The sequence below is a fragment of the Lycorma delicatula genome, chromosome 12, assembly GCF_047948215.1.
Source record: "Lycorma delicatula isolate Av1 chromosome 12, ASM4794821v1, whole genome shotgun sequence".
NCBI lineage: Eukaryota > Metazoa > Arthropoda > Insecta > Hemiptera > Fulgoridae > Lycorma > Lycorma delicatula.
The window spans coordinates 57,918,049-57,936,360 of NC_134466.1; the positions used below are offsets into that span (position 1 = coordinate 57,918,049).

Below are 18,312 nucleotides of genomic sequence, written 5' to 3' on the forward strand. Positions count from 1 at the left end.
AACGACTTCGATAGTGCAGAGGCTATGACAGTTTGTCAATCCATGGAAGCATTTAATGATTCTAATGTAAAAAAAAAAACATAGCTGTGATTAGCATATATTTTCCCACACATCTGTGAGTATTAAAAAACTTGAAACTCAAGGTTTGACGTCGACTGAACCAGTCAGTTAAAGAATAAAATCTGCCAAATGAACACCGTATTGCCAGAGATATTCTGTGTAAACTTAAAGAAAAATTTTAAAACATTTTGAACAATAACCCAGACTTTGAACCTTTGTGTCAAATTGATAGTTTTAATAATGGGACGGGTGAACTTTCGCCAGAAACAATAAGTGCTAACATAGCACCCAAATTCAAATACTGTCCAGTTACCTCAGTGGATGTGGAATGATCCTTTTCCACTTATAAAAATATTTTGAGTGATCGAAGACACAATCGTACTACCGAACATTTGGAACAGTACCTGATTGTTTACATCTACAAAAGTAACAAAAATGTTAAATAATTGTTAATTATAGAATCTATCAATATGTTATTCGACTACTTACTACTTGTATGCTGATTTTTAAATAAAAAAACTAAAAATTACTACTTTTATTTAAATTTACATATTTTAACAGTTTTCATGCATATTTCAAGCGTTTTATGTTGCATATAATCCGGTCTCTAGTATGAAGTATAAAATTTTGTAGAAAATGGGTACTGATTTTGAAAAAGTAGAAATGCAGGTGTGGAAGTTATCAGAGAAAAGATTGAGTTTTATATAATCAAACATTATTTGGATTGTACTAGCTGATCATTTTATGACTTATTCTTCATTTGTAATCTATACCGTGAGGCTTAGTTGGTTAAGCCTTCTTTCTTTTTCTGTTTAGCCTCTGGAACCACGGGGTAAGGTATTACTTCAGAGGATATGTATGAATGTAAATGAAGTGTAGTCTTTTAGTCTCAGGTCAACCATTCTTGAGATGGATGGTTAATTGTAACCCAACCACTAAAGAACATCAGTATCCATGATCTAGTATTCACGTCATATAAAGTTATCTGCCTGTACTAGGATTTGAACTCTCAACTTCAGAATTGACTGATTTGTGATGAGTTCACCACTGGACCAACCTGGTGGGTTTAGTTGGTTAGCTAGATTTTTTGTACTATTTAAATATTATATAGTTCGAAAATTAACATCTGAAAAAAAAATTTCTGGTTTTTCATCAAATACACATATAAATTTAGCCATTCGGTTATTTGTTTTAGTTTTTCTTTAAGAACAAATAATTAAATATTTTTAATGTAAGTATTTTTTTTTTTTTAGAAGTTTATTAAGGTAAATAAAATAAAAAACTAGTTTTAGTGCTCTGATTCTAAGGTTGGTGCTTAATTTATTAATTCAGGGAAACCGTAATCAGATTGTTTCACATTTTTAAACATGATTTTTCATAAAATTTTCAATATCTCTGCGAATCACTGTGAAGATTTAAAGCTTTGTGACACACTGTGTTGAGTTTAATACAAATTCAGTGTTAAAAATGTATTACTATAGTGATGTTATAATGTACAGATATTTTAATTTATTGTTTACTTATTTTATTTCAAACAGGATATCTCATGAAGAAAAAAAGAATTTCAGGGTATTTTCTCTAAGTAAAAATAAAGACAAAATTTCTTATAAACATAAGAAATAGCTTTAGAAGCAGTTCATTTCAAAATTTTAGCTTGTAAAAAATTGTGCCCTAAAAATGCATAAAGATATTATAATTTATGTTTAATAATAGATTTTATTTCTAGATATTTTCCAATATTGTAATGATTTTTGTTTTGGTTTAAATTTTATAATATAGTATTTTTTCTCATTGTTTTTAATGAAATTTAAATTTCTTAAACCCTTCTTCATGTTCAGTTGATATTATTTATGTTGGTTGATATTCTTAAAATTAAAGTCTCTACAAATTTTGTTTGTTTATATGCAGTTTGTTTACTGATCTGTTCAGAAAATGACTGAACTTAATTTGTTTAATTTTTATTATTAATTTTACAGGTTATTGCTCCTTGTCCCCTTTAAAATAGTCCCCTCCCCTATTCACACACACTTTTCCCAGAGGTGTATCCACTTTGCAAAGCAGTCCTGGATAGCTTCATTCGAAATGGCCTTTAAAGTCTGTGACAAATATACTTTAATGTTATCAATAGTCTCAAAATGGCGTCCTTTCATCACTGATTTTAATTTTGGAAATAAGAAACAATTGCTAGGAACCAGGTCTGGCAAATAGGGAGGCTGAGAGAGGATAGTCATCGATTTTTGTCACATAACTGATGATTTGACAAAGCAACTGTGTGAACGCATTGTTGGGGATGAAGAAACCATGAGTTGTCTTGCCACAACCCAGGTCTCTTTTTGCAACCCACCGGGTTGGTCTAGTGGTGAACGCGTCTTCCAAAATCAGCTGATTTGGAAATCGAGAGTTCCAGCATTCAAGTCCTAGTAAAGCCAGCTATTTTTACACGGACTTGAATACTAGATCGTGGATACCGGTGTTCTTTGGTGGTTGGGTTTCAATTAACCACACATCTCAGGTATGGTCGAAATGAGAATGTAAAAGACTACACTTCATTCACACTCATACATATCATCCTCATTCATCCTCTGAAGTATTATCTAAACGGTAGTTACCGGAGGCTAAACAGGAAAAAGAAAGATCTCTTTTTGCAGATTTTTTCAAGTAATTGTTGAAAAATGCCTTGATAGTACGCACGATTCACTGTTTCACCTTGAGGCAAGAATTCAAAATGCACAATTCCATTAAAAAAATAAATAAAATAGAGAGCATCACTTTGACATTGGATTGAAACAGACATGCTTTCTTGGGACGTTGAGATAGATCCTTTGCCAATCCATTGTGATGATTGAACTTTTGTCTCAATGTGTAGCTGTATATATATACGGCTACACATTGAGACAAAAGAAGGGTGTTTAGATTTATATCTGTGCACCCTTCCATCATCAATCTGATACAAAAATATAAGAGATTGAGTTCAGAATAGCATTATCATAACTACAGCAATAGATCTTGACGTTGCTTCCAATTTAAAAACCTAATCATGTACTGAACCTCACAGTTGGCAAGAGCAATATAGTAGCAGGTTTCAAATTTCATCTACTACCACTTGACTATGTTGAAAATAATTGATGGCAAATAATAGATGTGAAAAAAAACAGCTTATTTTGGCAGTTTGGCATCTAACCAATGTATTTTCGACAGCCTGTCAGAAGTTAATTTGAATAGTTTATTAGTAAATAAAATAGTAGTGTTTAACAATTTATGAAAAATTAAACTGTAGTACAATGGAAATGTAAACATTGATTGAATCTAATTTTAATCATATTTAAAATACTGAACTTGTAAATTACATTAATTAGTACCTTATGTAAATATAATTCTTTATCTACACAAAAGATTTCTTTCTTTTTTTAAAGGTTAACAGTTTTACAAAATATAATTATTAGTTTATACAGAAAATTGAAAAATATACTTTTTTAAGTATCTTCCCCCTCCCACAAAGTGCACATTTTTAAAAAGGTTATATATTTTAATCTTTTGCTTTGAATAAATTATTAACGCTTGAATTTTCAAGAAATGTTTATGTACATTTACTAAGTAATGCATTCTTGAAGTGATTTTATTTTCTATTGTTATTTATACGAGCGTGTAGAGTGAGTAACAGTGAATCACTTTTAAATGAAACAATCAATATTGTGATTGAACATCATGATTGATATTATGATTGAACATAAATTCTAATTAGCTTTTAGATATCCTTTTTTTTTACTTTTATTTATTATGCTTTGATTCTGTCTTTAATTAAACAATGGACAGTATATGTAGATATCTCATTTTTTATTTTTTTCGTGACACAATTTTTTGCTCTGTTTTTCTTGGGATAGGATTTTCCTTGATTTTTTTCACCTAGGTTCTTTTCCATATGGCAGCCTACTATAAGCTATGTAGTACGGAAATTTTTAGTGTGAAAAATGCCACATCTAAATGGTATTCAGACCCTAAACCTCCAGAAGAAAGATGGAGATCATATCGCCCTTCCATATGTCAGCAAATGTTTTATTAATTTTTATTTAAATTAAATTTATAGTAATATATGATTCTATTTCATAATAACTACTCTTTTTTTTCACTCTTAGATCTCTGATGACACATGCATCTGTTCCTGCTGGTGATAGAGTTAAACTAGGCATTACTGATAATCTAATACGTTTATCTGTTGGACTTGAATCAGCTAATGATCTTATTGAAGATCTTGATCAAGCTTTAAAAAACATGAAAGATAGATGAAACAGTGGATTCTGTGTTTGCGCGAGTGCTGTATGTTGGTTAATTTAAGAAGTATTTGTAAAAGAATGATATTTTTAATTTAATCATTGTATATCTTTGCTAAAGAAATTCATATATATTGTTTTCATTATAATTTTATTCAATGATATTTATAATCCTTTATCTAATTCCTTCATATGAATCATATGAAAAGTAAGATCCATTTGGTTCTTATATTTTTTTATTATTAGACATATCACACTTTAATAGTTTTTAATTAATTTTTCAAAGAATTGAGCACCTGTTTCATCATCATCTATCCATCAATATTTATGAGTTTGTTAATGTTTGTGATTTTTTTTTTTAATGGCAAGAAATGATTAAAATCCTTTGGTGCTTTGTAGACTACATAAGAAGCAGTAAAAATTGTCTAACTGGTAAAGCAGTTAAGTTATTGAGGTGGCAAAAATGTAAATAAGATTTATCTTGAAGTAGGTTGTATATTCAAGTAAACACAGATTTTGTGGTATAGAAGCCTTTTACTTATTATTTTATTGCAAAATTTATGAATTCTGTCTTAAGTAATATGCTTAGTTATTTGCTTTCTTCTATTAATATCTTTTAACTTCAAAATTTTTGCTACATCCTATAACATCTGGTTTGTATATCATCTTTATTCTCTACATTTACTAATTAATATCTGTCAAGTGTAACCCTCTAACTTCTTATTTATACATTTTTTATTAGTAACTATTCATTGTATATTCATAATAATAAAGTGATATAGAAATATCGTTCTTGCTTAAGTTGACATTGTAAATAATATAACTTGCGCAATTATGTTGATTGATTTTTAATTTTCTGATCATTGTTTCTTATTAAATAATATTTAATGTTAAGTAGTTTTATGAAATTTAAGTATTGCTTACCAAATATATTAGTATTTAAGTCACTGTTATTTTTAACAGTAACTCGTATATTAATTGTATACTTAACTTAAGTACATTTTATTTAATAACTTTTCATACTTACTAAAGTATCTTATAATGTACTTGCTCTTAATTTTTTTTTCCCAAAAAAAACTATATATATATATACAGATAATACATTACATTGATAAAAGTATACTACAGGGTTTTAAACTAAATTTATGATAGAAATGAATTGAGAAACTATTTATTAAAGATTGTAGATCTCAAATAAAGATTGACATTTTTAAATGTACACTTAAGTTTTGAGTGGCATAAAATGTAATCTAAATTTTATTTCATCATTCTGAGCTTCTTTCATAATATAATCTACTTTAAATAAAAATTATATTATAGATTAATTGTGTATGTGTTTTTTTGTTTTTCCCATGATATCTCATTTAATACTTCTATCTCATTTAATAGATTTGCATATAGAACATTACTAGAAGCAATATAAAATTAATTTTGATATATTTGGTTAATAAATTGCCTTTCTTAGAGTTTTAGTCCAAAAAAAGGTGCCATACAGCACCGTTAGTTTCATAAAGACGCACATCATGCCCATTATGACGTGTCCTGGTTCCTGGTAGAATGCCATGCAGTTGCAGGAACTCAATGCCATCGTGCTCATTAGTCAATAAATTCCAAACATTCCTGTTAAATGTCAGTACAGAATTATAGTGCTTTTACGATAAACACACAGAATCAGCTAGGTAACTGGCTGCAAAATATTAGATACAGATATCAAGTTGAATTTATATAATTGTGATAAGGAACTTACTCTTATTATATGTATCCTTTCAATTCCAGACATTCCAACTAATCATATAAATAATAAGTCTTACTTTGGTTAGCTTGTTATTAATAATGATAATAAAAATTCACGTTTAGTGATTCACTCTCAAATTGTAAAACAATTGGTCGGAGCGCACAGCTGTTGGTTTAATGTGAAACGTTACAGACCTTGGATGAAGTTCCTCTGAGCTATAGACCAACCAACTTATCTGTAGAGTTAAATGGAAGAGCCACCATCGTATTTTTTTTTAACAAAACAAAGCCTCCAATGGAAAATTTTAGTTCCTTCATTTGGTCAACTCTACAGATAAATTGGTCGGTCTGTATGTCAGTGAGTCACTTTTAGTGTATTGGATTGAAATAAAAACGAGACATTGACTATGAACTAAATTTAATTTTAACATAAAACAGACACTAAATGGTGCATGATGTTAATTTCGACTAATACTCGATGACAGCTTTGTTCAGCATTAGTCTGTGATATGAGAAGTAAGAGACCTAAGGCATAATAAGCAGTGTAAAGTGCTTGTGCCGTCGGTATCATTCACTGAGTGTGCTCCTGAAACAGTCTTGTTTGTTCGGCACCGGACATTGGGATTACCTCCCCTTTCCAATGATATGCATAAATTATATTTCCTGCTGGCTTTTGCGCAGGCTGAGGCCGACATTAAATTTTTATACTTTTTTACATGTTTACTTTAATTTTTTACACATAAATATTGTCCAAAATACACTTATTAGTTAAATCGAAATATCTCAACAAACTCTAAACTCAAAACACACAAATCACTCCGCAATCACATCTAAGTCAAGAGCTACACTGAATGGAAATGAGTAAGAGCACAAGTTTTGGCCAATCTGTGCTCTGCTCCCTCTCCACCAACCTGCTCGCCAGTGACACAAACTCAAAGTTATAATGGTGAGCTGACCATGCAAATTATAAAATGACACCACATTTGCATCTCTGAGACTTTGGGAGATATTAAGGCAGGACGATATAGACCTTTTGTTATGTTACAAATTTCTGTTTTGGTACTTATATGTTTCAGTGTGATTTTAAATATCCATTTTTTTTTGTTTTTTTAACACAAATTTATGATAATAAAAATATATTTATACTCCTATCATATGCTTGTTGATATGATAGGAATAAATTCCACTCTTTAAGTAATAAGTAATCAAACTTAATTCATTGAATATATATGTTTGTTAAAAACATTTTATGATCTTTAAGAAAAACTTTTATTTAAATATTATAAAGCACATCTATCTAAGACAGCAGATTTAAAAAAAATATTTAGTCATAAAGGAAATGGATGAAAGCAACAGTCAGATATCCAGGAGTACAAAAGAAAGCCGATCTCATCCATGCAGAAGTTTTGTTTTAGAAGATTAAAAATTTACATTACAACATTTTTGAAACAAAAAACAAAAATCATCTTATTTTTGTTAATCTGGAGAAAATGAAGAAAACTTGCTTTTTGCGTTATTCAAAGTTGAGACCAAAGTCACAAACTATAAACTTGTAAGTCCTGGCTTGATGGACAAGCACACTTAATTGATACAGAAAACCAATCGTATGCAGGGAAAATATGTATCTTTACACTCATTGTAACATCTAATGCACATACCCTTTTCTATTAAAGTTACCATATAAAATCTAATTTGATTAATTATTTATTACAAAATATGGGTACTCTCCCACAGTCTGACAACATGTTACATCAAATACAAAACTAAATCATAAAACATATAGAGATAGAGACTCACAGTTCATTAAAGTTTGTTTTTCAACCAGAAAATCTCACTACTACATAATTTGTATATACATTTTTTTTTCGAGATGAAATTTATCTAAAAACCTTCCCAGTTATGCCAAGAAACATGAGTAAAAATTTGGTTGCGATTGATGAGTAATTTTTTGTCTATCCCAAACAGACAAAAACTTTCTTCCTCTTTATATGAATGTAAATCTTGTCAGGATTCTTTTCCATGGATAATGAATTTTAGAAGAATTTGGAAATTGTTTGAAAGATTTTTTTTATATTTATGTGGAGTAAATGGCTTTATGGAAATGATATTTGGAAAATTAAAGTTAGAAGCTTTTGAAATATAACATTAAAGAGTATATTAAATTTTTTTTTAATTTGTTAGTATTTATAAACTTTTGAGATTATTATTAGTGACTGTAAACGTTGATTTATTATAAATTTTCTAGGCCTTAGCCAGGAATTAAACCCAGGACTTTCAGTATAGCAAACAAACACTCAACAGATGGTCATGAAAAAAATTAGATTATGTAAGAAAAATTTTAAGATGAATTACGGAAAGAAACTATACATTGGATATATCCTAATAAAATAATTTGGTTAGTGAATCATATATTACGGCAACCTACTATAGTTTGTTAAACCGCTAATGAAATAAAGTCTTATTAATAAAACTTTAAGGAAAAATAAAGATTATAGAACAGATTATGTTAATTGAAGAAATGGGTTAATCTTACAGTAATTGTGAGATTGAAAGGTTAGTGAGTAATGTAATGGAATGGAAAATCATTAAAAAAAATCAGTCAAGTGAGTATTGGAAAAAAGATTTGATTAATATTTTTCAAAATTTATTGCCTATGAGATCTGCAGTGAAAATTATAATGAAATTTTAAGAAAAATACAGACTTGTAGACTTTTCTAACTTATTAGATTTAACCAATTAATTGAGTTTAACAAAAAATGCAATTAATATAGTGAAAATTAAAATAAAATACAAATCAGTTGTCAATTTTAATTGATTGAGAAATCTAGCCTATATAAAAACCTGTCTTATTACGCATGCCAATACTTAAATACCATTTCCAAAGAGGGTGGCTACATTAATGATGCTTGTTGAAGTGGTGGTACTTCCTCTATATCTCCCTTTTTTTTATAGATAAGGTGTCCAAGGGGGTAATTATAAAAAATTTATCAATAACTAGTGTAAGATTATGTATTTAATAGTGTAATGAGAAAGGTACAATGGCAGAGTGTAAGACTTAAAGATGTAGTAAAACATAAAAGTGAATTACATAATATTCAGCTACTGAAACACTGTCTGGAAATTTTGATATCAAAAATGAAGGGGAAATTTCATGTTTAGCATTGCAGAGACTTTCTTCCTGAACACCTGTCTTTCACCCTCTGCCTATGAAAGATAGCAGCTACCATTTTCAACAAAAAATTTTATGGAAAAATCATTATCTGGATTCGCTCAGTCAAAAAAGGCAGTGGATCACGAAGTGAATTATATATTATGACTTAATATAAAACAACAAATAGCTCAAAAATTATTCATGTAAGAATCGGATATACAACTAACTTAATTATACAATCAATAGTAATTATTAATTAAAAGTGCATATGATCTATTACTAGAAGTGTATGAATTGAATGGCACTATAATTTGAGTGGTCTTGAGCTCCGGAACAGGGTTTAGCCATTATCAAATTATGGTAAATACACTCATTTGGTCCAGCTTTGGATCTCATTGTGCTTCATCTTAACAAATTTCAGTAAAAGGTTCCAACTAGACTGCCCCATATAGTTTTTTGAATATTTACCAAGTAAACTCATTTTCAATGATTTATTTAAAAATTATACAGTATAGTAATTCCTCTGGTGATCCTGTTGCACATTTTTCCAACTAGTAGAACATTTTTTTAATAAAAAAATTACATTTACATAGGTGATTTAATATTATTTTCAGTTTTTTCATTACTGTTGCTTTATACTGGACTTTTTACAGCATAATGATGTACAATCTGATATCATTTAAAATAGTTTTGTGGGAAAATTTAAGAAAATAGATTGGAAAACTTAGGGTAAAAAATAATATATATTTTCCTACATTCCAGAGAATTTTCTTTCCGGTAATCATACAATAGCAATCTCTTTTTACCTTCCTGTTTGCATTATTTTTTTTTAATTACTTTCCTGGCATCATAGCTCTAGAGCTATGCTGTAAGAAGGAAACTGTGGTAATCAGTCAAAAAACAGAGTATGGGTTTTTTTGATACATTTCTAATGTTTCATGACCCAGGTTCCCCAAAATAACAAAAAAAAAGGTGGGGGTAATGTTTGTATGTATGTGTTTGAAGGTTAATAACTTTTGACTGGATTAACCAAATTTGATAAAATGTGACACAGAGACTTGTGTATTTGGGGCAATTTGTTGGTAAAAGTTTGGGGTCATATGTACATATGTATGTTGGTGTGTTTGAAGCTTAATAACTTTTAACTGGATAAACTGATTTATATGAAATTTGGTACAGACTCGTGTGTATCGGGCAATTTGTTGATGAATGCTTGGGGTGAATATCTCTTAAGATAGATAGTTTCATTAGGGGCAATTTTCTCAAAATTTTGCAAACAGCCCGACATTATATTAATCTCAGTACATGCTTTCATGGTTACTTCACCATTTAAAAAAAAATCACCCTAATTCTTTCTTTCTCAAAAATTTGAAAAAAAGCTATATTTTTATTTATTGCATATTTTTTTCAGTCTAATGTTTTTTTTGTCTTCCTAGGCGTAGTAGTGGTGCAAATGACCCAAAAAATACTTTGGGCTTAATATTAGGGATTGGGCAGCCAATCAAAGTTATAAAATATCTATTTTTTAATTTAAAAATATTTTTTAGTTTATTTTAATAATGATAATAATATTACAATATAATTTCATCATAATTCACCCCACACACCAACAAAGAAATTTTAGGTAACTTTTTTTATTGATTGTACATTTTTTACTAGAATTTTTTTTTTCTCTTCCGTTAAACATAGACAAATCAAAAAGATTTCTTGGGAGGCGATTTTGTGGATGGGGAGCAGAAAAGAGTACTTACAAGCACTTTATTTGTTTTAGATGGTCAGTAAGATATTGTTTTCTTTCTGATTTTCACAATTTTTGCCCACTGTTGGATTTACTTATTAAACATATAATAACTCAATATGAAGCACAAAAGCATAATCCAGGCACTGGAAATGAAGTTTTAAGAAGGATCCTGGCAAAGACAAGACGGTACTGACTGCAGAATAACTATAAGGAATGTGCTATAGGTAATGCCCACTATTGAGAATGTGGGATCGCAACAACTTATGTGGCTGGGACACTTAATAAGAATAGATGAAGATAGATTGCCTAAGCAGGTGTGGACGGCCCAGAGGAAGACCAAGGAATTCATGGAGGGATGTACATACATTGGTTCAAGCAAGAGGTGGAGATTTTAATAAGATAAAACAGCTGGTGAAGGATAGACAGATGTGGAGAGTTCTTTGTCCTCGACGCCTGCTGGGTAAAAGAGGATTCGACGTAAGTAACTCAGAATATGCTTACATACATATTTTTTTAAGAATGAAAGACAAGTGCAACTGTTCTTTCTGTGAGTTTTTTCTTTTCTTTTCAAATAAGATGATTTCCTTTCTATATAATCTGGATGGTACATGGATACCATAGGGCACAAACAAGCACAACTGGGAAAGGATGTTGGCATGCTATTATTGCTCACTTGTTAAATCTAATACGCATTTTAGAGGACACGAGCATTTTCTGGTTTCATTTTTTCTTTAAATTATTATGAGTATATTGAATAAAACAATAACAGCTAAATTATCATAAATATAACTTTCAAATTATTTATGAAGTGTACAAAGATTTATTTTATTTAAAATCCAAATTATTCAATTAATTTTTCTCAGGCATGGATCAATTAATGAAGGAGCAAATCATCAACATTTATTATCTTGACTGGTTAACCGCTAAAAATATACAACAAAATTTTAAAAATGCTTAGTTTTTTTTAATTTAAGTATTTTATTTAATGCTGTTAATCATTTGACATTTTATTAAAAATAGTGTACATTTAAATTGAATTGTTTTATTTTAATAAAAAAAAGTTAGCATATCTTATTCTATTTATCTGATTTTAAAAATCAATTGTCAAAGGAATAGTTAATTTCTGTGACTGCTATTTTTTTATTTCAAATCTGTATTTACTTAGAGGATAATCAACATTCAACTGGTGATGTTCACAAAGTTGATCGATTCAAATGATAAAGAATACATTCCATTCAGAAAAAAACTTCTAAAGTGTAGAATATTTCTGTTGTTAGTTATGCTTTATAATTATCAGATCTGAATGAAGTGTTTGATTACTGCATGGGTTATTAGATATCACCGACTGTTTACAAGGGTAGTTGCTAGTGAAAATGTGATTCATGATGATTTTTTTATGCCTCATAGAAATGCACACTGTATCTAAATAACTTAAGGGGTTGATTGCAGACCACATGATGACATAACAGAAGTTGTCATTTTCACCCAACAAGTAGATGATAATTTAAATGAAGTTGATTTGTTATTTTTTTTTTGTCTGGTGTCCTTTGTTAAGTTCATTAGTTTTCCTTTGATTATAATTAATATCTTCAATATTTTTCAATGCATTTCAAAAATTCTAATTGCATAATTGCTTTTATATCTGTCTAATTTACCATCATTAGATACTATGGTATTATCACATAGTTTAATATTTTCAGTAGTTTTACTTTTAATAAATGATAACATCCGAGCATTATATCCCAGCTGAATTGCTATCTGAAAAATAACAAGAATTATTTATATAATAATAAAAAAAAATAGGTTTATGCAAATCACAAGGAAAACTTTGTGACGAATATTTCAACCAATGCAATTATAGAAAATTCAATCATAACCTAGTGGAACAACATTGATTTTGTAAGAGAGACCAAAGTTAAGAAATTATGTTTATCTCATGTTTTACTTAAAACAGCAGCCATCATAATTATCTGCATCTCTCCCAAGAAAAAATAAAAAAATAATCCAAAAATAACATGCTCAATAATTTGAACAGTTTAAAAGAGAATTGGCACTACAAATTAGGCTATAATTAAACTGTTGCAGTTGACAATATAAATTTACACAAATGTATTTATCTTTAAAGGATTCATAAGAACAATGAAGATAAAATTAAAATTTTTAGGTTCTTTCCATATGGTAATTTTGGGTACATTCTTCTTCAAGCACCTACAAACTTAGCTACAAGACTATACATTAAAGTAACATTAATTCTTCTTCACAGTATTTAAATACTTTAAAATGAAGCTTTTCAGTTAATAAATTTTTGGAAAAAATAATGCACCTTCCTCAGAAAAACAAAATAAATCCCAGAAAATTGGTATTTCATTGTAAATACTTTTAATTTTACCCCTGTTAAGTAAAAAAAAAAAAAACTTATTAAGAAATCTCAATATGTACAGATGTTTATTGTAAATAAATAGTACTTCAAGAGTTCTATAACATATTGCTAGTTTTTTATACAACAAATATTTTAATAAAGAAATCAAGAAGAATTAGAGAAGGGTTTAAAAATAAGACTGGATAGAATGGAAGTTGCATAATCATGAAATGGACACAGATCTTAACAAGAAATTTATCTCAAGAAATGCAGAACTTCTACATTATAAAAGAGTGATTCTACCGGGGTAGAATCTGGTTCTTGTTGGCCCCAGTTAGACAATTCAGATATTACACTAGTGGCTTAAAAGAAGATGCAATATATTGTTATTTCCAGAATTAAATCTCTTCTAGTCATGCAGAATGATTAGAAAAAAAATCATAATTTATTTCTATCTTCAATTAAATTGATGTGTTAGTTATTTATAAAGAATTTACTTATGTAGATTTGTAAAAAAAAATCTGTAATTAAATGGCTGACCTCATATGCAAAATATTATGAGTTTATGATACAAAAAAAATATTAAAAATTTACAATAACCACATTTATGTTAAATACTTTGATAATAGATAAGTAGTATATACCTATTTTTTTAATAATAAAAATTGTAGAAAATAGTATTAGAAGCTTTAAATAAATTTTGTTATACAATTATTGTTAATAAACTTACAACTATTAGTAACTTTAATAACAATATATTTGCTTTACGACTACGGCATACTTAAAATTTTAACTTGAACAAATGAGATTAATGAAATGACAAATGGAAAATAATAGACAGTTGACGGGAATCCCGTTAAATGTGATTAATTATGATTACATCATTTTCCGTAACTCTTCAACTACTTTTCAACTCTAAAATGCCGTATTTAAATTTGTATTTAATTCATATATTTTAATAGTAATTATCATATCGTTGTAAGAATAGGCTATAAAACAAACATTTATCTCCAAGAACATGTTTTATTGATAAATTATTAGCATAAGCCAAGTATTTTTTTTTTTTTATAATGATGAAAGCTGTTTACGATATATATATATATATATATATATATATATATATATATATATATATATATTTAAATTATGATTAAATTGCCAGTTATAACTTTAAAATTCCTAATGAGCGAAGTTTCATCTATCTACAACTGCAATCGATTATTTTTATAAATCGAGACAAAAGTATTTTCTTATCGTTTAAATGTAGAGGATTATGTTAAGATCCCCTCCAAGTTAGTAGTGACGTTTCGGTTATTTTGTTCGAAGTTTGTGTTTGTTTTTTTCGATTTTATTTTCAGTTTCATTAAACAAAGAAACAGAAACCAAGAAAATGTTTTTCTGTAGTTGAAATATAATGATTGTACTATCATATAAATGCTATATTCCAATTAGGAAATGTGTGTGCGTTTACTAAGTTTAAGTGACCTTATGGTTGTGAGAATTAAGGTTATTTTCTAAGTAACAACTGTTTTTATTGAGAATAGTTTTTTATTAAAATGTCATCAAAAGATAAAAATAAATTAGATATGAGCCTGCTTTTCTCTTCGTATCAGATGGATAAGAAAAATGAAAAAGCTAAAGGTAACGTATGTTACTAATTTTTATCGTAATATTTCTTACTTTTTTTTTTTTGTTAATATACATATATTTTTTAAAACTATTGTGTAACTATTTCATTTTACCAAACATCGAAGTTCGATTTATGTTGTGGCCAAATACATAAAAGAAATATTGTTTTAATAAATATGTTTAAAATGTGTGGTAAACATGTGTCACAGAGGCATATACTTTACTTGTAAAAGGTTTGTATTGTGATTGGAATTGTCGGCAATTCATGTAATGCCTCATCCAATTATGGATCTTGTTAATGGTTTTCATCAATTTATATTTTATGCATAATTAGTAGAATTTATAATGTTGAGTATGTTTTTTTATTATTGATTTTTGTCTGTATAAATCTAATTTATTCCTAATACACATTTTTTGTTAATTTGTAATTGTGTTTTTGTTGCTTAAATATTAGTGTGCCGGTAAAATAAGAAATACTTTTATATTTTGTTAATGACCCGTAGCTTAGCAGATTATGTGATCTATTTCACGAGTCAGTAATCTCAAGGCATTCTAACAATTTAATGTTTGAAAGTCATTTTTATGGTTGTTGATGTATGTATCATTTTAGGTTAACTATTTTATATTATTTAATAAGAAAATGTAAAAAATTTAATAAACCATTATTTCATAAAATATACATTATTACTATTTAATTGTGAATGTGTTAATGAAATAACACTTTGAGAAATATTAGGGGTACTCTAAAAAATAGCAATTACATCTCTCACACTTGAAAAAAAGAAAAGAATGATTTTGTTAAATCAAATTCATTATTTCAAAGATTTAAAAGTTTTAAGTAAAACCCCCACATATTCATAAATTTCTCCTTAGTAGTTGATAAGTAGCTTCTCCTCCCGTAAAAATAAAGTAATGGTGCTTCATGGAATCCGTGACAAAATAGTTGCACTTCTTTAATAGAGACAAATTTTTTTGCTTTGTGTATCAAACTTAATCTGACCTACTCATCTTAAAATTAAGTACTTTAACTTACTTTACCTACTCAGTAAACCATTAATTTCACCACATTTATTTCTATTGCTCATGCCAAATAGAATTTTCTTTGTGAAGACTAGAAATGAAGGTCTAGTAATGTAACAGCCCATAACTCATTAAATCTTGTCTAAAAATAACATTGTTCCTCTTATTATGAGTGAACTCTGCACGCAACTACTAAACATTGTATTGCAGTGTACATCACCATGTGGTATTCACCATTTAGTTTTCATTCTTAGCAAACATATTGTCTCAGATATATAAAACAATGAATTATACTTGTTAATATATTACTTCTTATTCCATATTGTGATATATGGTTTCATGTTTTTTCTAAACTCTGGCAAGTGAACATAAAATTATTTCTACCAAAGGAGAAAGATTACAATCATTCGTGAATTAGAAAATTATGTTTGCTTTAATTTTAATTAAAACTATCTCAATAGTAGACATAACATGAATGAGCAGTAGGTTGACTGAATTATTAATATTGCAGAATTCATTGAAACCATTAGAAATTAGAATTTAATTAAAGTATATTCACCAAAACAGTTATTTGTAAAATATATAACTATAAATATTTTCACAATGAAGTAAAAGTAGAAAAACATTTTAATTGGGATTGACTGTTATAGTCATTTGTTACTAATAATTAACACTTGCTCACAACATTAAGGAAACTCCATCTAATGTTGTTTAACTTTGGAAATTTACTGGAGCAATTTAGTTTTTGTTGTTGGCATTTTTCTTTGTTACACATCCTTCAATATTCAGGATGCGAGAGGCATGTAGGAAAGAATATATTTTTAATGTCGGTGGAATTGGGGCCTTGTTTTAAAATACTACCAGGTAAGACATTATTGGTTAAAGATGAAAAATGGAATTTAATAATGAAATTTGGAATTGTTAAAAATGATGGAATATGCCGTAAATACAAAGTTACCATTCTTGTTTGTACATATAACATTAAAAGGCAGTTAATAATGGTGAGGAAATAAAAAAAGCCTTGTTAAGAACATAAATCATTGTTAGTTAAATGCCATAATAGCTGAGATCATAAAAAATAAATTTGGGGCTTGGAATCATGAGTTAGGAAAGGGAAATAGAAAAATTGTTGTTACTAGTCTATTACTAATATGCCCAGACACTGAAGGATTCAAACTAATTAAAACTATATTCAGTTCAATCCAATTTTATTTCCTCTTTTTAAATATGTAGAAAATACACATTTTATTAGAATACAGGAAATAATAATACTTGCAAAGTAAACACTGAGCTTAGGTATGAGTTACAAAAATTCACATTAAGAATATAGTGTAGTATAATATAATAAAATTATTAAGTTAAAAAAAATATATATATAATAAAAATAAAATATAAAAAATGTAATCATAGAAATACAATAACACAAAAAACAAAATAGCCAATACATCAGAAAGTCAATACAGTATACTGTAAACAATATTACCGTTAATTAAATTACTTTAATTATAAAGTAATTCACTGTAAACAATATCTAATGAAAAAAAACTGTACTTTAAAAGAGCCTGTCAATGATGATGTTCATACAATCCATTTAATCATATGATTAATGCTTTTTTTATTAAGACTAACATGTATGAAATGATTAGGGATGAACTTTATTAACTTGTTAGAAATATAGGTGAATTGTCTTCTACAAACGTTTAAATTAGTATGACATATTTCAAAAGTAATGCTTGAAGGTCGTAGATTATATAATGTTTCACGAATGGTAAAAAACGGTTTTGTGTTTTGAGGTCAACCTCTTTTGTGTTTTGGTTGACCTCTACTATTTGGAGAAAATGTCAAATATGTATTTTTTTTTAGCATTAAGTGTTACTATGTGTTCATAAAATACAGTTCCTTGAGGTAAGCCATAACAAGATAGCTTTTTAATACTTGTTTTGTTGTTGTCAAGGGTAAGAACTTGAGATCTGTCTTCCAGATACCTGGTAAATAATTTAAGGGGACAGCCATGAATTCCCAAGTTTTCCAATTTTTGCAAAAATTTTAGTTATGGAATAATGTCAAAAGTTTTGGTCAGATCTGGAAACACAGCAAGGGTTTTTTTTTTGTTATTTTAAAAATTGTTAGATATGATATTTATGACATGTGATATAGCATCTTCTATGGATTTATTTGCCAAGAAACCATATTGATTATTATGAATCGTATTAAGATTTTTTTAAATATTTTATTAAGCTCGTTTTAATTAATTTTTTCTGTACCTTAGAAAAGTTATTTAGTGGACTAATAGGCCAGTAATTTGTTGGGTTTTCAGGGTCCCCCAGATTTAAACAAAGGAACAGTGTTA

General features: G+C 28.1%; 2 protein-coding genes across 5 annotated transcripts in view; both read left to right on the top strand.

The window, feature by feature from the left end:
* The window catches only part of LOC142332943 (cystathionine gamma-lyase-like), a 46,049-nt gene extending 40,396 nt beyond the window's left edge, over positions 1–5,653 (top strand). For all 4 annotated transcript variants that reach the window (XM_075379659.1, XM_075379658.1, XM_075379661.1 and 1 more), the window contains exon 9: positions 4,194–5,653. In XM_075379659.1, the coding sequence (XP_075235774.1) occupies positions 4,194–4,344 (151 nt within the window). In that variant the 3' untranslated portion in view covers positions 4,345–5,653. The remainder of the gene's footprint in view (positions 1–4,193) is intronic.
* Positions 5,654–14,614: 8,961 nt separating this feature from the next.
* LOC142333274 (transmembrane and coiled-coil domain-containing protein 4-like) overlaps positions 14,615–18,312 on the top strand; it is a 45,627-nt gene continuing 41,929 nt past the window's right edge. The window contains exon 1 of the mRNA XM_075380285.1: positions 14,615–14,954. Within this exon, the coding sequence (XP_075236400.1) occupies positions 14,870–14,954 (85 nt within the window). The 5' untranslated portion in view covers positions 14,615–14,869. The remainder of the gene's footprint in view (positions 14,955–18,312) is intronic.